Below are 18,873 nucleotides of genomic sequence, written 5' to 3'. Positions count from 1 at the left end.
GACATCAGCTCTAATGTGTCTTTTGGAGCAAAAATTAATATAAGACCTGCTATTCTATTCTATTTTATATTATATTATATTATATTATATTATATTATATTATATTATATTATATTAATTATATTAATATAATATAATGATACCGGGTCTCATAGTAAAATAAGAACAGGTCTTATATATTAATTTTTGCTCCAAAAGACGTATTAGAGCTGATGGTCCGGTGAGGTCTTCTTTTCGGAGAAACGTGGTATTTTGTACCCTGTACTATACATGACATTATAATCCACTGGCCGAATTTCTATTACAAAGCTATGATTTTATCTTAGAACATCATCAGCACAAGGCCATAGTCTTTGCTAACCAAACTCGTTTTATTTTCATTTTGCTTCAAAGTTGCGTCTGAGCTCAAAGCTTGCATTTCTACTAGCTATTGCTTTGCAGCTTTGTAACACCTTGTTACAAAAGTTAGAAGCAAAGCTATTTAGACCTAGCAGCTCCTTAACAATCCTTTACGCTGTACTTCTAACTGATGTTAAATTTTCAGACAATAAAAAAATGACATTCTTATAAGAAATTTTATCATGTCTTTCAAAATATGCTTATTGTTTAATAAGCTGAGTAAATCTGCTACAGCTGTGAACATACTTTTAAAAGAAACCAATTAGAAACAAAACAGTTAATGTACAGTTAGCCAACTTTGCATTGAACTTGAAAAAGAATGTTAACCTTCAAACAATTAGTAAATAGTTATAAACACCTGTTGTGTAAAAGACAGAACTATAAGGAATGTAAACATAAACACAAATGAGCAGAAGACAAAGTTCCTTCCTCCAATAAGCAAAGCCTGTGAGGAATTAAACAAAAGCCGTGGGAAACCGTGGTCTCCTCCACTCATCACCATGAACTCTCCGTGCCCATGGTGGCTGGTCACTGAGCGCTGACTTGTGAGGTGAACACTGTTCCACCTCTGCCCGCGCGGGGCGGGCAGCAGGACCAGGGCTGTTTGGGAGAGCTGGTCTGGGAAACACTAACCAGGGTTTTTAAGCTTTACATCATCAACTGAAGGAATCAACACTATTTGCAGAAATGCCTTAAATAAGCTGATGTGATATAATAGGACCTCGACTTTTTAGCAACTTTTGAGCATATGAAACAGCGAAAACATTATTAAAGATATCGTGCGCTATGTGCAGAGTTATGAGTAAAATCATTAAGAACATCAACTCTGCAGTCAGACCGCCTGGTTCAAATCCCACCTGTCCCACTTAATAAGTAAATCCCCCCAGCCTTGGGCAAGACACCAGCTACAAAATGAAGACCATACAGCACCCAGCTCAAAGAAGTGTCCTGAAGATTAATAGGAGATAATCCATGGAAAGTGGTTATCACAGTACCTGGCACATTGTAACTGAGAAACGTTAGGTATTATGATTGTTTTTGTTACTGCAGGTATCATTAACGACGTTAACACAGTAAAAGGGTGCTGGACAGGAAACCAGGGACTTGGGGAACTAGATGAAGACAAGTCTCTGAGCCCCGGTTTCCTTGTTTAGCAGGGAGAACAAGGCTGACTTCCCTGGGTTTTGTGTGACATGAATGAAATGCTACTAAATATCCAGTTGACCCTCAAACAACACGGGTTTGGACTGTGCGGGTCCACCTCTACATGGAGTTTTTTCAGTAAATATGCAGTCACCCCTTTGTACTCCTGGGTTTCCCATTCAACCAACTGCAGATCAAAAACAGTATTTCCGATCCCTGCATGCAGAGGGGCAACTTCAGTCACGTGCAGGTGTTCGGCGGCATGGGGTCGCTGCCCTTCCCTGTGCTGTTCAGGGGCCACCTGTGTGCTGCTCAGCCTGCACCTGGAACCTGCTCAAGGCACATCTGCTCAAGACACAGGGGGTCTTCCAAGGATGTAGTCAGGTGACAACAAGTGCATGACTAAATAAAGTGTTATTAAAACGCTAGGAAGGAAAGAACCAGGCGTTGGGATTACTAAGGAGGGAAGGAGGGAAGGTCCACTCTAAGAGGGGTGGGTAAGAAATGCCTCTCTCAGGTGACACGTGAGCGAGGACACACTGCGGCTGGCGTGCAGAAGGGGAGGCATGGGACGGGAGATAGTCAGCGAGCAGGTAGGGGCCAGATGCAGAGGCCACTCTCAGCCACAGTTAAAACTTCTTTCAAAGAGATGTCACTGCAGGGTTTTAGCAGACAACAGTATGACCTGGTTTATTTCTTTATTTCTTTAAAAGATCACTCTGGCTGTTGGGAAGAAAAGACACTTTAGAGAAGCAAGAATGGAATCAAGGAGGCCATGTGACAGGCCAATGCAGTAATTCAAGCAAGAGATGAGGAAGGAACAGGTTGACGAGAAGGAGAATAAACACCAAGAGCTCTGTTCTGAACAGGTCACCCTAAGACATCTGAGTGAGGGTGTCAGCTGGGAAGTGGTCGCATGAGGCTGTAGCTCAGCGGCTGGGGTCCAAAGCCAAGGGACAATATCACACAATAAGCTATGGGTCTTTACCAGGTAAGAAGAACCATGTAATCTCTCATGCTCTTCTTTTTGTTGGGCTGTCAGAAAGTTCCAAACTCACGTAAATCCTAAAGAAAAATTATCTCAGAAGTTCTGGATATGATAATCTACTCCTTTTACTTCCCTCCTCTTTATGGTGTCTAGTCTTCTTTCATCTAAACTCTTTTTTATAAGCATATGTATTATAAATATATACACAGACACACACACACACACACACACACACACACACAGAGGGTGCCAAAAAATGTATACACATTTTAAGAAAGGAAAAAACTGTATTAAAGTTATGCTGATGGTCACCACTTGGAGCACCTCTTGTAATTGCAGAAGTCAAACATGATGTATTCATCTTTTGTTATCGGTACATATTCAGTATTACAATTTCAACACAGTCTTTTCCTTTCTTAAAATGTATATACATTTTTTTGGCACCCTCTCTATATATAAGAAATGAGAGAGAATACAGTGACATGATTTGGGGAGGCAGGGGGACTGGCTCCCACATTACCTGGAGAGTCTTCAGTTACAGGCACTTGACCGTGACATTACCTGGGGGTGTGTACCTCTCTGAGAGGCTCTAAGTTCCCAGGGCCATTAACTATGCCCTACTCGGCTCTGCAGTGCTGAGAAACGGAACAATGTGCAGCTCAGAGTGGGCGGGCAGCACATGCATCCCAACCACGTGTCACTTCGCTATAAATGAAAGGGGATGAGGCCTTGTTCAAATACGCTAAGGCTTAATTGCTTAGTTCTGAGATGTTTTAAACATAATATAGGGCATGACTAAATCAAAATCAGCAATATAGCCAAATGCTAGGTAAGAGGGGAAATCTTCAGAGCCTGGATTAAAAGACTTCAAGCAAAAGAAAGAGGAGAAAAAAACAAAAACTGAATTGGCTTTAAAAGACACATAGTATTTGGACCCCCGCAGGCACGTTTCAGAAAGGAGCCAAAGAACAGGGGCAGTGAAGAACCTATTCTGGCCGGGGGAAATGATTTTGCAAAAAAATATGTAAGTGGAGGGGAGCTGGAAAAACCAGGAAGAACACAGTGTAGACATCCCTCAGCGCTAACAATGTCATGTGCTACTTTTAGAAAGTTATACATTTCTGAGAACTTCTAAGAGATGTTTAAGAAAGGTCACACAAATTCAAGGTGTAGAACAGATGAGAAGATAGAAGAACTGTTAACTTAGTCCAGAGATAGTAAGTTAATAAGAATCCATCCAGTAAAAAGGAGGCCACAGGCTCCACAGTTACGGTCACCAACGTGGTGAACGACGTGACGTGACGTCACGTGACGTGACGTGACATGGAGTAAGACAAAGAAGATACTCAGATTGTAATTTGGGGTTTGAGACTTCAAGGAATCAGGGGAATACCATTAGATTGGTGCAAAACTAATTGCATTTAAAAGTTAAAAATAATTGCAAAAAACACAATTACTTTTGCACCAACCTAATCCTACGATGACCAGAAATCAGGGAGACAACAGCAGAGTGACTGTAGAAGAAAGGGGAAACCTTTGATTTTAGGCAGAGTAGGGCTAGGATGAACGTGGCCGTCCCCATCGCCCGGTTCCCACTCCTCACAGCACAACATGCACGCAGTCTGCTAACGTCCTGCTGAGAAAATTTTCCTGAGTTGAATTTCCACATGAACATAATAGAGATACCCTTCCATATAATACAATCTCTCTGTAGTGGCAAAAGCAAATTTAAATGGGAAAATCATAAACACAAAAATAAAAGAAATGCCAAAAATTGTATATTTCTAAAAAGCACTATGATTTCACATTTGGATATCTTTTTTTAAACAAAAAACTGTTATATGAAAAGATGCTCAACATTATTTAGCCATGAGAGAACTGCAAATTAAAACCACAATGAGATACAAGTACACAACTATTAGAATGGCTAAAATCTGTTTCAGAATCTAATAATAACAAGTAATGGCATGGATGCAAAGCAACTGGAACTCTCATACATTGTTGCAAAATGGCACAGCCACTTTGGAAAACACTTTCATAGTTTCTTACAAAATGAGACTTACACTTTCCCTATGACCCAGCAACCCCACTCCTAGGTACTTACCCAAGAGGAATAAAAATATACAGTCCACACAAATACCTTTATGCAAATATTTATAGCAGCTGTATTCACAATCATCAAAAACAGGAAGCAACTCAAATGTAACTAGTAAATGGATAAACAAATTGTAGGACATCCATACAATGAACCGCTACTTAGTGACAAAAAGGAAGAGACTACTGGTATAAGCAAAAAAATGAATCTCAACAGAATCATATTAAGTGAAACAAGCCAGGCACAAAATATTAAATAGTGTGTGGTTCTATTTATGTGATATTCTGGAAAAGATACTACTACAAATATTCTATATTTTGGTTATGGTGGCAGTCATAAACATAAAAATGTACACTTAGAAAGGGTGAATTTTCCTGAATGGAAGTTATTCCTCAATAACCCTGACTTAAGTGTGTGTGTGTGTGTGTGTGTGTGTGTGTGTACCATATATATTTTAACATTTGCTCAAAGAAAATTGTTAAAGCTTAACATTTTATCTATGATTACTCTGAAAAAATCTAGATATTTCTTAACTAGCTAGAATACCACAAATGTCCTTGATACTGAAAAGAAACCCCAGACTTTACCCTTTTTGGGCCTCAAAACATTGCTATGCATAGATAGGGCATGGACGTGAGAGAGTGTGCAGGAGCTGCGTGAATGCCGCTTATTGAGACACTAATAAAGTGAGTCTTGTTTGGGGACAGCTGTTGGCTCCACTGTCCTTTTGTCGCACACAAAAGAAGAGAGTGTTATGCTCAGGGACTGTGACCTTCTCATTGGATAGCTGTTACATCATGCCTGGAAACCCTGCCGGAGAAATCCATTCTCGCCACGCACCACAGAGAAAATGGTAAAAACAAAAACAAACAAAACAACAACCATGAATGATCCCAGAAACTACATTAAATAAACTGTATTACTCCTTAAAATCTGATAAATTATAAGATCTATTTCTCAACAGTTAATAGTCCAGAGGTTTTATGAGTAATGTTTTGTCATTTTATTATCCTCAGTATAGAATCTCAAAAGAATATTTTTTAGAGTCCAAATAATTTTTGTTATTCTTCAAAAGACATTCTGCACGAGCACTCTATGATTACCAATTCCACATGCCTATGGGAATAATTCCTTTACTTTTTGTATTACCAAATGCCTACCTAGATACTTTGCCATTTTATAGTTTGGTCATTTATAAACCATTTCACTTGAACAAAGGCTTTCTAATTCTTTGAATCATTATCCAGTGAGAAATAATTTTACATTGTAACCCAGTACAGAGATGTGTGTGTAAAAGAGCATACGACACTAAAGTTTTGCAGAATAAGACTTATCCTTACTACACAGATGTTCTCTATTAATAATTTTCTTTTTTACTCATCTTTAAATTGTTGACAAACACCCATACAATTCATATCATGACCCACAATTTTTTAAATCATCGCATCAGAAGATAAAAAAACAAATACATCTCTGCATATCTGAACACAGGTTTTTTAAAAATTCATTTGTTTGTTTTTAAACATGAGTGACCTGCTGAGGCTTACTCACAATTCACCACACTCTGTGCCTTCTCACTGGGGGCTCATAGGCCTAGAAGGGTGAGCAGGAAAGATGGAAGGGGCTGGCAGGCGGGCAGAGGAGCACGCCCCCTGCAGCTCCTTCCTGCCCACCAGTAGGTGTGGGGCGGGAGGTCTGGCCTAGGCCTACAAATATTCAGGGCCTTGCTTTCTTTCATTTTTCCACTTATCCTCATTATTATTCCTTAAATTCTACACACACACACACACACACACACACACACACACACACACGGGGGGGTGGGGGTAGGAAGAGGCAGAAAGACAGAGATATAATGAAGCGAAATAAATTCAACTGGGTGGAAAAAGAGCAGCAATACAGAAGAAAGAAAAGCAGTTTTTTTCCTTAACATCTGAGGATTTCAGTTGCACCCATATGCTTCTTTCTCAGTACCACAGACACCTGAACAAGTTTAGAAGACTGAATTGGCATGCAAATCACACACACAAAACATTTTCAACTCTTAATAATTTTGAGTTTTTAAACATTTAGTCAATATTATATTCTACCATTCCACACTGAAACTATTGGTTATTTATGATAATTAGAAATTTTATATGAAGATTGGAAAACTTACTTTTAAGGACTCCCACAGGGGAAACTGGACCAACGAGAAAGGAATCTGAAGAGAGAAAAAATTGAATAAATTAGGCAGAAAACATTAGACTTTGCCTAGCATTACTGTATGAACCCATAATTATTATTTAGAAACATTATTTCATTTTAACTTTATATAATAAAGCTAACATTAAACCAATTTATAGGTTTAGTATATACAGATTTTAGAAAACAAGTTAACTGTAACTGCGTTTAGAGTTCTACTTGAGCCCAAGTCACATAAAATGATGTTGTGACATCCTTTTGAAATAGAAAGAGAAGCACAATATGGAGTGCTTCTGAAATAACAAAATAAATATTTCCCATCAAAAGTAATAGACTTTAAAGACTTGACATTTTTCTACTTAAGAGCTAGAGCTGTCTACTCCTTGGCATGACAAGTGTTAAGGATCAAAAGGGAAATGGGATGAGAAGAGAGATGGAGGGGAAGAGAGAGGGTGAGAGAGAAAAAGTTGGGAGTGGGTGGAGAGAGGGAAAGGACCAGAAAAGGGAGAGAGAAACGGAGAAGGGAAAGAAATAAGAAAGGGCAGAGAGGAAAAGAGGAGACGTGAAAAAGAGAAGGAAAGAGGGGCAGCAAGAAAGAGAGGGCAAGAAAGAAGAAGAGGATAAGGAAAAGGGGGAGGTAGATGAAGGGGAGATAGAGGAAAAAGAAGTTGGAGAGAGAGAAGAGTGTGGAAGAAAGGAAGAAAGAAAGAAGGAAAGGAGAGAGACAAGGGGGAGATGAGTGAGGAAAAGGGTAGAGAGGGCAAAGCAGGGGGATGGAGTGAGGAGGTGGGAAAGAGAGGAGACAGACAGAGCCACTGGCAGGAGGAAGCTGAGAACAGGACTAGAGGAACAGAACACTGATGTTGGAAGTCTGCACCCCTCAAGAAAAGAGCAGCTTATCACTGTTGGAAGGGTGGAGGGCCCAAAAGAGACGGGAAGTAGAACAGGGCCTGGAAGCCTGAGATATATATGAGACCAGTACACAGGAGAGAAGATTAACGTGTAGTAATGAAGTATGAGTGGTGGAGATAATCAACACACGTAACAAGTATTAACAATTAGTTGTATGACAATAACAGCTAGAATTACCAAGCACTTTTCATGTGTCGGGCACTGAGCTAATAAGCACTTTCATAGGTTTTATTTCACTAAATCCTCACAACCCTAAAAGACAGTTAGCTATTATTACCATCCCCATTTTACAGATGAGGAGACGGAGATTCAGAGAAGCTGTATAACTTGCCTAAAGGCACACAGTTAGGAAGTAAGAAGTCCAGAACCTGACTCCAGAGCCCTGACTAGTACTCTACCTAAAATACAACTAAGTGAATTTATCTGCATATAGTAAATTCACCCTCAGTATAATCTACTTGTTTTTAATTGAGCTTTCTAAAACTCTAAAATAGAAGGCACCTCCATATTTCCTAAAGTAAAAATACCTTAACTCCAGTGGGCCCTACACACCAGCCAACGGGCCTGTGCTGGGGAAGCTGCTGCCCAGAAGCCATGGCTCTGGGCCGGTTATTCCGTCTTCAGTTCAGTGCCAAGTGGACAGTAAACGTGACTGTGAACACTGACAATATGGGGATGTGGGGAGGAGGTAAACGCTGTGCTTGCCTCCTCTCACGACCACACTAAAATGACAACTAGCCTGACGGCTAACTGAGCAGAAGTCTTATACAGAAGAAGTCACATCGAGACTGGTAGGAGTGGTGGTGACGCAGAATGGGCTGGTCCCCACACACATGGGTGGCAGTTAAAAATCAGAAAGATATCTTGGCTACAGAGGTCCCCCCTGAGGAGCAAGAGGTCCCAGCCCCACACCAGGCTCCTCAGCCCAGGGTTCCAGTACCAAGAAGGGAAAACTCCACAACTTCTGGTTGTGAAAAACAGCAGAGATTGTAGCTGAGTGAGACGGAGTGTGGCTGGAGTCCCAGGCGTTTCTCTTAAAGGGCCCATGCATGACTTACTCTCTGACACACTCACTCACTCTGAACTCCAGCGCTGGGGCAGCCGCTCAAAAGGCACCAGGGACGTAAGGGAAGGAACCAAGTTGTCTGGCTTCTGAGCAAAGACTAGAAGGGCAGCTTTCTCCCAGACAGAAGTGCTGGCAGAAGCCATTGTTCCTTTGTTGACCCCACCTCCCTCCAAGCATGTAGACACAGGCAGACATCATTTCTGAGTCTCCATCAACGTGGCTAACACTGTTTGCCTGGCCCTGGTGATTCCCAGAGACCCTGCCCTACCCTACTTTTAGGCACAAATACACGCCCAGTGGCTTTTCCACACAAACAGACTGACTTGGCTCATGCCACAAACTTTCCTAATACCTCTCAAAGGTTCACAAACTCCAAACAAGCAGCTTCTGGCCTCAGCATACCCCATACCTCTTGCTAAGCAGCCCTAAACCCGGAATTGGTGGCAGCTAGCCTCAGTTCACAACTTAGCCTCTCCCAGGTACCTCTAAGCCCAGCATGGGATCACGTGGTGATTCATGCCAGGTGGCCTCAGGCAGGGCTCAGGCTTTAGCTGAATATGGCCTGTGGCAGAGCCCCTCCCAGGAGTTTCCAGGGCCAACACGCCCAGTGGCCATCTTCAGACTGAGCCAGAGCACCACCTGGCTGCCTCTGCAGATGACACACCCAAAGGGCAGACTGGGCAGGCATGAGAGCCCCACTAAATAGAATCCTGCTCCACAGGGTCAGCCCCTGCACCACAGCTCCTCCACTGCAGTCACAGCCAGTGCTCACAACCAATCAGCCTGAGGGTCAATCCCTCCCACTGATGTGTCAATATCAAGGCTTAACTACAACAGGAGGCACACACAACCCCCACAAGGGACACACAAGCAGCACCCAGCTCAGGTGACCAGGGAGACTGTGCCACTCTGCCCTACAGGACACCTACTACTACATAAGGCCACTCTACTAATACCAGGAGATATGGCAGCCCTACCTAATACACAGAAACAAACATAGTCAAGCAGCCAAAATGGGAGGGCAAGGAAACATGTCCCAAATTAAAGAACAGAAAAAAGCTCCAAAAAAGAACTAAACAAAATGGAGATAAGCAATCTACCAAATGCAGAGTTCAAAACACTGGTTATAAGGATGCTCAGTGACCTCAGGGGGAACTTCAACAACGTGATAGGAAACATAAAAATGGAGATAGAAAACATAAAAAAAAAAAAACAGTCAGAAATGAAGACTACAAAAGTGGAATATATTAAAGGGAATGAACAATAGATTGGATAAAGCAGAGGTTTGAATCAGCAATTTGGAACTTAAGGTAGCAGAAAACATCCACTCAGAACAGCAAAAAGAAAAAAATAATCCCCCCAAATGAGGAGACTTTAAGGAGTCTCTGGGACAAAATCAAGAGTACCAACACTCACATCACAGGGGTACCAGAAGGAGAAGAGAGAAGGCAAGTAACTGAAAACCTATTTGAAGAAATAATGACAGAAAACTTCCCTAACCTGGTGAAGGAAATAGACATAAAAGCCCAGGAAGTGCAGAGAGTCCCAAACAAAATGAACCCAAAGAGGCCCACACCAAGACACACCATAATTAAAATGCCAAAGGTTCAACTCAAAGAGAGAATCTTAAAAGCAGCAAGAGAAAGCAGTTAGTAAACTACAAGGGAGCTCCCATTAGACTGTCAGCTGATTTGTCAACAGAAACTTTGCAGGCCAGAAAGGATTAGCACAAAATATTCAGGGTTATGAAAAGTGAGGACAAACAACCAAGGGTAATCTACCCAGCAAGGTTATCATTTAAAATCTAAGTTCAGATAAAAAGCTTCCCAGACAAGAGAAAGCTAAAGAAGTTCATAACCACCAAACCAGTATTACAAGAAATGTTAAAGGGACTTCTTTAAGAAGAAAAAAAGATAAAAAAATATGAATAATATTAATAAAATGGCAATAACTACACATCTATCAACAAGTACTTTCAATGGATTAAATGCTCTAATCAAAAGACATAAGGGGGCTGAATGGGTAAGAAAACAAGACCCTTACATATGTTGCCTAGAAGAAACTTACTTCAGATCAAAATACACACGTAGACCAAAAGTAAAGGGATGGAAAAAAAATATTTCATGAAAATGGAAACAAGCAAAAAAATCTGGAGTAGCAATACTTGTACCAGACAAAATAGACTTTAAAACAAAGGCTATAACAAGAGACAAAGAAGGACCCAGTTATCCCACTTCTGGGCGTTTATCTGAAGAAACCCAAAAGAGTACTTCAAAGGGACACGTGCATCCATATGTTCATTACAGCATTATTTACAATAGCCAGGATATGGAGGCACCTTGGGTGTCCCTGAATGGATGAATGGATAAAGAAAGGGTGGTACATATATACAATGGAATAGTACTCGGCCATAAAAAAAGAGTGAAATCTTGCCATCTGCAACAACATGGAAGGACCTACATGGGATTTTGCTGAGTGGAGTAAGGCAGACAGAGAAAAACCATATGATTTCACTTATATGTGGAATCTAAAGAACATGATAAACTAACAAACATAACAGCAACAGACTAATAAATACAGAAATACTTTGATGGTTGCCAGATGTTAGGGGAGTTGGGGTGGGTGAAAAGGGGGAAGGAATTAAGAAGTACAAATTGGTTGCTACACAGTAGTCATGGGGATGTAGGGTACAGCATAAGGAAAACAGTCAATAATATTTTAATAACTATGTATGGTGTCACATGGGTACTAGAATTATTGGGGTGGCTACTTCGTTAGTTATACAGATGTCTGATCATTATGTTGTACACCTAAAACTAATATAATATTGTATGTCAACTGTAATTGAAAAATAAAAAATATATATTTAAAAAAATATAGGTATTTGAGTGTGTGTGTTTGTGTGTGTGTGTTTGTTTGTTTGTTAAAGACCACAATTTTGAAGGAATTAATGGCATTAAATTAACGGCATTAAAACTTCCCATGAATTAAGGGCATTAAATTACTTCTAAAATATTTACACTTAATTAGAAATTAAGAGTCTAACATCATTTCTCTTACTCTGCTGGAAGAAATGATGGTCCTGGGCCGGACAGTGGCCACAGAAAGAAAATCTGTCTTCCATGCAGACAGGAAACGGCAGTGAGTGGGGGGACAGGGGAATCAATGTCAATAGATTAGTTTAAGCTAACAAACTAGAAACTAGAATCTTAGAGAAGTTTGTCACCTTCATAAGCAATACCCCACCCCATATGTCAAAGTTCTACAATAGGAGTCAAATTTAGTTTAGTATTTTTGTCACCAAACCATGAAAGGATCTGAGACTGTCCTTTCTGAAACTAATGTGCTGAATTTCCAATTAAATTATCAAAACCTAAAAAACTGACTGTATAATAGTTTTCTAAAAGCTTTACTAAATTTTTAAAAATATACAATATGTAATAAAATACCCAAGAAGATGAACAGGCAGATGATTTTAATGTTCTTCTTTACACTCGTTCTTACCAAATGTATCACATTTTAACAAGAATGTAAATATTTCACATTTATAAGATGAAAAAGGCCTTATAACTTATTATTGTCCATGCTACCATTTTTCATTTCTTGATTAAAATAACCCATAAAACTGCATTGTATGTTATGTGCACTTTTCTGGTAGTTAATAAATAACATTAGCTTTTGAATCCTATAGATGAACATTTTACCCATTTCACTCTATTTAAAGTTATTCGTTAAATGGTTCCTTTAAAGAACTAATTTAAAAATCACACATTTGAAATAGCCAAACTATCTCATTGGGTATTTATTTTTAAAAATTAGCTGATAGTAAATCCCGACTTTATTCTCTAAAACAAGACTAACTGACAGTCTAAGGTAATTAAATGTGCTGTAAATGTTTAAATAATTAAATTTATTTTTGGTTTCTGGTAGTAAAATATCCCTCTAAATATCGCTCTGAATGTGTGAAAATTTTTCAAATATTCTTCATGTCAAAGTCTTATTGAATGCGTCTTGTCATTTATTATATGAAGAAACAATAATGAAAATGTGTTCCCCACATGTGAAAAAGTACTGCCAGCAAATATGGCTCCACAGCTAAAACAAATACTTCTCCGAAGTTCTACAGTCCCCAACATGGCCTGTCAGAAAGCTAGCTCCCGCCCCATGTCTGGTTTGGAATTACATAACAGTGATGTTTCTTCAAAATGTGGAATTTTAAACCCCAAACAGATGTAAGCTGTTATTCTAAAATGTTTTATAGATGAAGAAAATGAATAGCTGCACTCAGAGGTCTTATATTCCAAAACACAACATACCCATTTTATTGCACCAAAAGTTACAAAATGGCTCACTGTTGTGACCTTTTTAATGCCTCCATTTAAGATGGTTTTGTTTGAATAAGGTTGTTAAGACCCAGGGCACTAATAAGTGAGCGGCAGTAAACCCAGCTACCATCAAAGAGCAGATGTAGAGGGGAAAAAACCTGCTAAAATTTAACATGGATTCCTCTAGTAATAAACATAGTAGTAATTCTATACAAGAGTGCATCTGAGGATTCCACATGAAGCAGATAAAATGGGTGTGGTAAACAGGGGAAGGAAGTGCAGGGCATTATTTTAAAAATAAAGAATGTATAAAATTACATTATGAGCATGCTTTTCCTATCACCAAGGATTGGGCTAGAATCATCCCTGAAGCCAATAAATGTCTATAACCTTATAAGTCCCTTAACAAATCATGTGATTTATAATGCAACTGAGGGGATATGAAGATAAGACTTCTAAGATATCATTTGACTCTAAAATTCTGTTTGTCAATGGAAAGATCAAATTAGAAAACAAATGCATTTTTTTAAAAAAAAATAAGACTTGATCGTAAACTGGAATGAACATAGTACCACTACAAGTGATCGAGGAAGTCTAAGGAACAAGAAAGTACATGTAAAAAGCTGTGAAAGCTATCATACTTTCAAGAAAAAAACCAAAATTCTCTAGCAATAAAACCAAAACACAACAGAATCACTGAAACTGTTTGCTAAGCCCTCAAATCAGAAGTGGCTTGAAAAGTAATAGCGTGGAGATCAGGGTGGGTCCAAGGACGGGCCCATTCCAATTTTCAAGGGATCCTGTAAGTGAACCACAGGGTAGTTCCTCTTTGTTGTGTGACTGTGTCCAAATTTCTGTGCTTGATTTAGTATTTTCCATTCTAGTATCACACAATAACAAAGCCATTTCTCCTTTTAAATATGCTGTGTCTTTTCCCATTCAATCCCGGCAGTAACCAAGGACAAATAAAGGTGAAGAGACCTGAAAGCCTGTGACCTCAAAGTGACCTGTTATTAAATTTCAAAAGTGAGACCTTTACAAAGCTGGTCTGCGAGCACATGACATACCAAGAAAATAATTCTAACAATAAATATATAGTGTTTTTTAAATTTAACAACTATAATCCATTTATGTGCTCTGCAGAGAAAAGAATGCGAACCTAATAAAGGAAATTAACTTAAAAGTTGGAAAAATTGAAAGTGAATTACTCCTCACATTTCTAAAACATACTAAAATTCCTAAAGCATCTTTCCAACGAAAGTGCACAATGGACATAAGAATATGAAAATCTAACATAGAAAAGGAGTGTGAGCAGTGTGATTCTGAAGCAAACCTATTAGATCTCAAAGGCAGGAGCACTGAGAGTATTAACACTTACTACAAAGCTAGAGTAAGCAAAACAGTGTGGTAGTGGCATTGACACAGGCACACAGACCAATGGAATAGAACTGAACAGAGTGCCCAGAAATAAACCCTTGCATATACGATCAAACGATCTTTGACAAGAATGCCAAAACCACTCACTGGGGAAAAGACAAAGGGGGCTAGGCAAACTGGATATTCACATGCAAACGAATGAAGGTGGACCCTTATGCAAAAATTACACCTTATGCAAAAATTAACTCAAAATGGATTAAATGTACGACCTAAAACAATAAAACTCTTAGAGGAAAATATTCATGACATTGGGTTTGGCACTGATGTCTTGGATCTCACACCAATCCACATGCAACAAAAGCAAAATTAGACAAATGGGACTACATCAAAATTTCAAACTTCTGTGTCTTAAAGGACACCACAAACAGACAAATGGGAGAAAATAAACTTCAAATTAAATATCTTATATAAGGGGTTAATGTTCAGAATATATAAAGAACTCCTACAACTCAACAAAAAAAAATAAACAACCCAATGTTTTAAATGGGCAAAGATTTTGAAGAGACATTTTTCCAAAAAAGATATACAAATAGTCAGCAAGCATATGAGAAGATACTCAACATTACTAATCATGAGGGAAATACAAACCAAAACCACAATAAGATATCCACTCATTAGGAAATTACTATCAAAAAACCCCCCAGAAAATAACAAGTATGGAGAAGGATGTGAAAAAAATTGGAATCCTTATGCTCTATTTGTGGGAATGCACATTGGTGCAGCTACTTGCCAAACAGTTTGGAGGTTCCTCAAAAATTAAAATAGAACTACCATATGATCCAGCAATTCTACTTCTGGGTATATACACTAAAGAATTGAAAGTAAGATCTCAGAGAGATATTTGTACATTCATGTTCATAGTAGCAGTATTCACAATAGCCAAGAGGTGGAAGTATCCCAAGTAGTCACTGATGGACGAAAGGATACACAAAATATGGTATATACGTACAATGGAATATTAGCCCTAAAAAGAAGGAAATTCTGACATGCTACAGAATGGATGAACCTTAAGTACATTACAGTAAGTGAAATATGCCAGTCACAAAAAGACAAATACTGTGTGACTCCACTTATGCGACGTATTCCATGTAAGAGTCAAATTCATAGCAACAGAAAGTAGGACAGAGGCTGCCAATGGAATGGTGGCTGGGAGAACAGGGAATATGGAGTTACTGTTTAGTGGGTATTGAGTTTCAGTTCTGCAAAACGAAAAGAGTTTGGAGGCTGGTTTCACAACAATGTGAAAACGCTTAATACAACTGAATTGTACACTTAAAAATAGTTAAGATGGTAAGCGTTATGTGTATCTTACCACCATTTATTTGTTTAATTTTTAAAAATATACTGTTAATAGAAAGGCAAGCTACGGACTGGAAGAAAATATCTGCAAAACATATCTGACAAAGGATTTCTATTCAAAATATAAAAAGAAATTTCAATACTTAATAGAAAAATAACCCATTTTTTTAAATGCACAAAAGACTTCAACAAATATTTCACAAAGAAAGATACACAAATCACTAATATAAACACAGGAAAATATATTCAACATCATTAGTCATCAGAGAAACGTTAGTAAAAACACACTGAGAAAATAGTCTGGAGGTAGATGCCTCGAAAAGTTAAACATAGAATTTTCATATAGCCCAGCAACTCCACTCCTAGTTATAGACCCCAAATAATTGAAAACAGGGACTCAAACAGATACTTGTAGATAAATCTTCATTGCATCATTATTCACAATAACCAAACAACCCAAGTGTCCATCAACAAATAAATGGATACACAAAATGTAGGATGCCCATACAATGGAATATTATTCAGGCAAAAAAGGAATGAAGTTCTGACATGTGCTATAATATAGATGAACCCTGAAAATATTGAGCCAGATACAAAAGGACAAATATTGTATGATTCCACTTATATGAAATAGCTAGAATAGGCAAACTCATAGAGACAGAAAGCAGATTAAAGGTTCCTGGGGCTCCAGGGAGAGGGGAGAGCAGGTGGGGTTACTGCTTGAGGAGCAGAGTTTCTGTTTGCGGTGATGAACAGTAGTGATGGTTGCACTACACGGTGAATGATGTGTACACTTAAAGTGATTAAAATGGCAGATTTAATGTTATATCTATTTTTCCACAATTTAAAAAATATTTTTTTAAAAGCACACATTGAAGTACCATTATACAACCGCTACGATGGCTAAAATGAAAAAGACTGACAAAACCAAATAATAATACTCTCATATTTTGCTGATAGGGATTTAAAACAGAAGAATCACTTTCCAAAGGGGCTTTCTAAGTTTTTATTTGATCCAGAAATTGCACTCCTAGGTATGTATTCAAGAGCAATGGCGATATATACCAACAATAAGATTTGTGCATGAATGTCACAGCAGCTAGAATCACAATAGTTAGTATCCATCAACAGGGGAAAGGCTCTACAATTTGTGGTATATGCATAGAGTAGAATATTAGGAGTAAAATGGAAAGAACTACTGATACATTCTATAACACTGATGATTCCCACACACATTATGTCAAGCAAAAAAAAAAAAATCAGACACGAAGAGTTTATACTGTATGATTCAATTTATATAAAGTTCTAAGAAGAGGCAGAACCACCTGAGTGGGCAGACTGACTGGGATGGGATACCAGAGAATGTTCTAGGCATATGGGAATATTCAATATCATAGTAGGGGAGTGGAGTACATCAACATATCCGTTCTTCAAAAGTATACATGATTTGTGATTTCAACGCATACACATTTTATCTACAAATATAGCTATAAAAAAATTCAATAGTAATCAAGGCGAACGAAGAGTAGATGAAGATACAGACATAAAATATTCAGAATATTGATAACTGTTGAAGCTTGGAGGTGGGTACTCTGGGGTTCGTTATACTCTTCTGTTTACCCTATGTTTTAACTTTTCCTTAATAAAAAGTAAGTGTACAAGTAAAGCATGACCATTCTCATCATTAACATTCACATACAGAAGCCTGGAAAAAAAGGTGAAAGTGAGCTCCCTATGTCCAATTAACCAAAGTTAACTGACATTAACAGTTTGGGTTATGTCTTCTCATTTATTTCAATATATTTAGGATTTTTTTAATTAGACATTAGTGTGTATATAGTTCCAAAATTTGATTGTTTCCCCCTAAACAACGTCATAGAGATATTTCCATGTTAATTAATATAGATCAGTCATTTCTGACCACTGCGTAGTATTTCATAATATTTAACTATCCCTTGATGGTTTATTTCTAATTTTTTCCTCATAAAACACTATTTTTTATTTAATTGATAATTTCTAATACATAGGAGATTACAGGTATAGCATAGATTGTAAACATATAATTTCTGAGCATATCTAATAACATGGAAGACTAAGGGCCAACATTAGCCCTTCATTAGAATAAATGTCCTTAAAAATGCCCGGTGTTAATATTCAGGAATATCAGAGCGCACAGATCCTCTTTTAGGTATCAAGTTTAAGAAATCAATCAAAATGAAAATCAGAAAGTCACAATGGCTGTCTGATACCAAGTGAGTGATTCTAACACACCATTCAACAATAACTGACTCCTAGTACTTGCATTAAGATTTAATCCTGCTTCCACAGGTCTGTAAACATTACTTCTGCAGTGGAATTATGGTATCAAGAATTACTAATTATGCCTGACTTAGTAGAATGTAAATACGAGGTCACAAGTCGATGCAAGTTGTGCCCTTACACACACTTCCCCCCACCAAAAGAAACGATTTTTGGTAGTTGGGAATTCTTGAGAATAAAATTAGAAATACTTTAAAAAGTTTTCCTACCTTTATATAAATATACACACATATACACTGATTCCTTCAGTGATCCATTTATTTTCATTGGCTTCTTTAATGAAGTGTGGATTGACCCACAATTCTTATAATAATCAGCAATTAGAAAAATTCTTGCTAATGAAACCTGAAATTTTCTTTTTGTGTATAAGAAGCAAATGAAGAAGTTCCTTTACAGTTCTTCAGAGTCATTTCCAATATGTTAAGCAGTGTTGATTTAAGCCTTCTAACAAAACATCCACAGAGTAGTTGAAGGAGGTGCTTGAGACTCAGCAATTTCAAAACCAGAATTCCTGTCAAGATGTTAGAACTCTCGCACAGGGTCAGGAAACAGATGTTTTCAGTTGGAATCTGCATGCAAATTTAATCCCTTACAAAATATAATCAGGTTGTTCTTAAGATGTTTTTCTGCAGCTGAGAATGGCATTAGTGTGTATAGTTCAGTTGTCTTTCCCACCGACTACTCCTTCCTTCCCTTGCAGCCAGCA

The 18,873-nt window shown here is 38.2% G+C and overlaps 1 protein-coding gene across 4 annotated transcripts in view; it reads right to left on the bottom strand.

The window, feature by feature from the left end:
• The window catches only part of SLC25A26 (solute carrier family 25 member 26), a 148,241-nt gene that overhangs the window by 24,861 nt on the left and 104,507 nt on the right, over positions 1-18,873 (bottom strand). For all 4 annotated transcript variants that reach the window (XM_033131664.1, XM_033131665.1, XM_033131668.1 and 1 more), the window contains one exon: positions 6,784-6,828. In XM_033131664.1, coding sequence (XP_032987555.1) covers positions 6,784-6,828 — 45 coding nt within the window. The remainder of the gene's footprint in view (positions 1-6,783; positions 6,829-18,873) is intronic.

This window comes from Rhinolophus ferrumequinum, chromosome 17, assembly GCF_004115265.2.
Source record: "Rhinolophus ferrumequinum isolate MPI-CBG mRhiFer1 chromosome 17, mRhiFer1_v1.p, whole genome shotgun sequence".
Lineage (NCBI taxonomy): Eukaryota > Metazoa > Chordata > Mammalia > Chiroptera > Rhinolophidae > Rhinolophus > Rhinolophus ferrumequinum.
The sequence above is the reverse complement of the archived record's forward strand: the minus strand, read 5'-3'. Positions and strand labels throughout refer to the sequence as shown.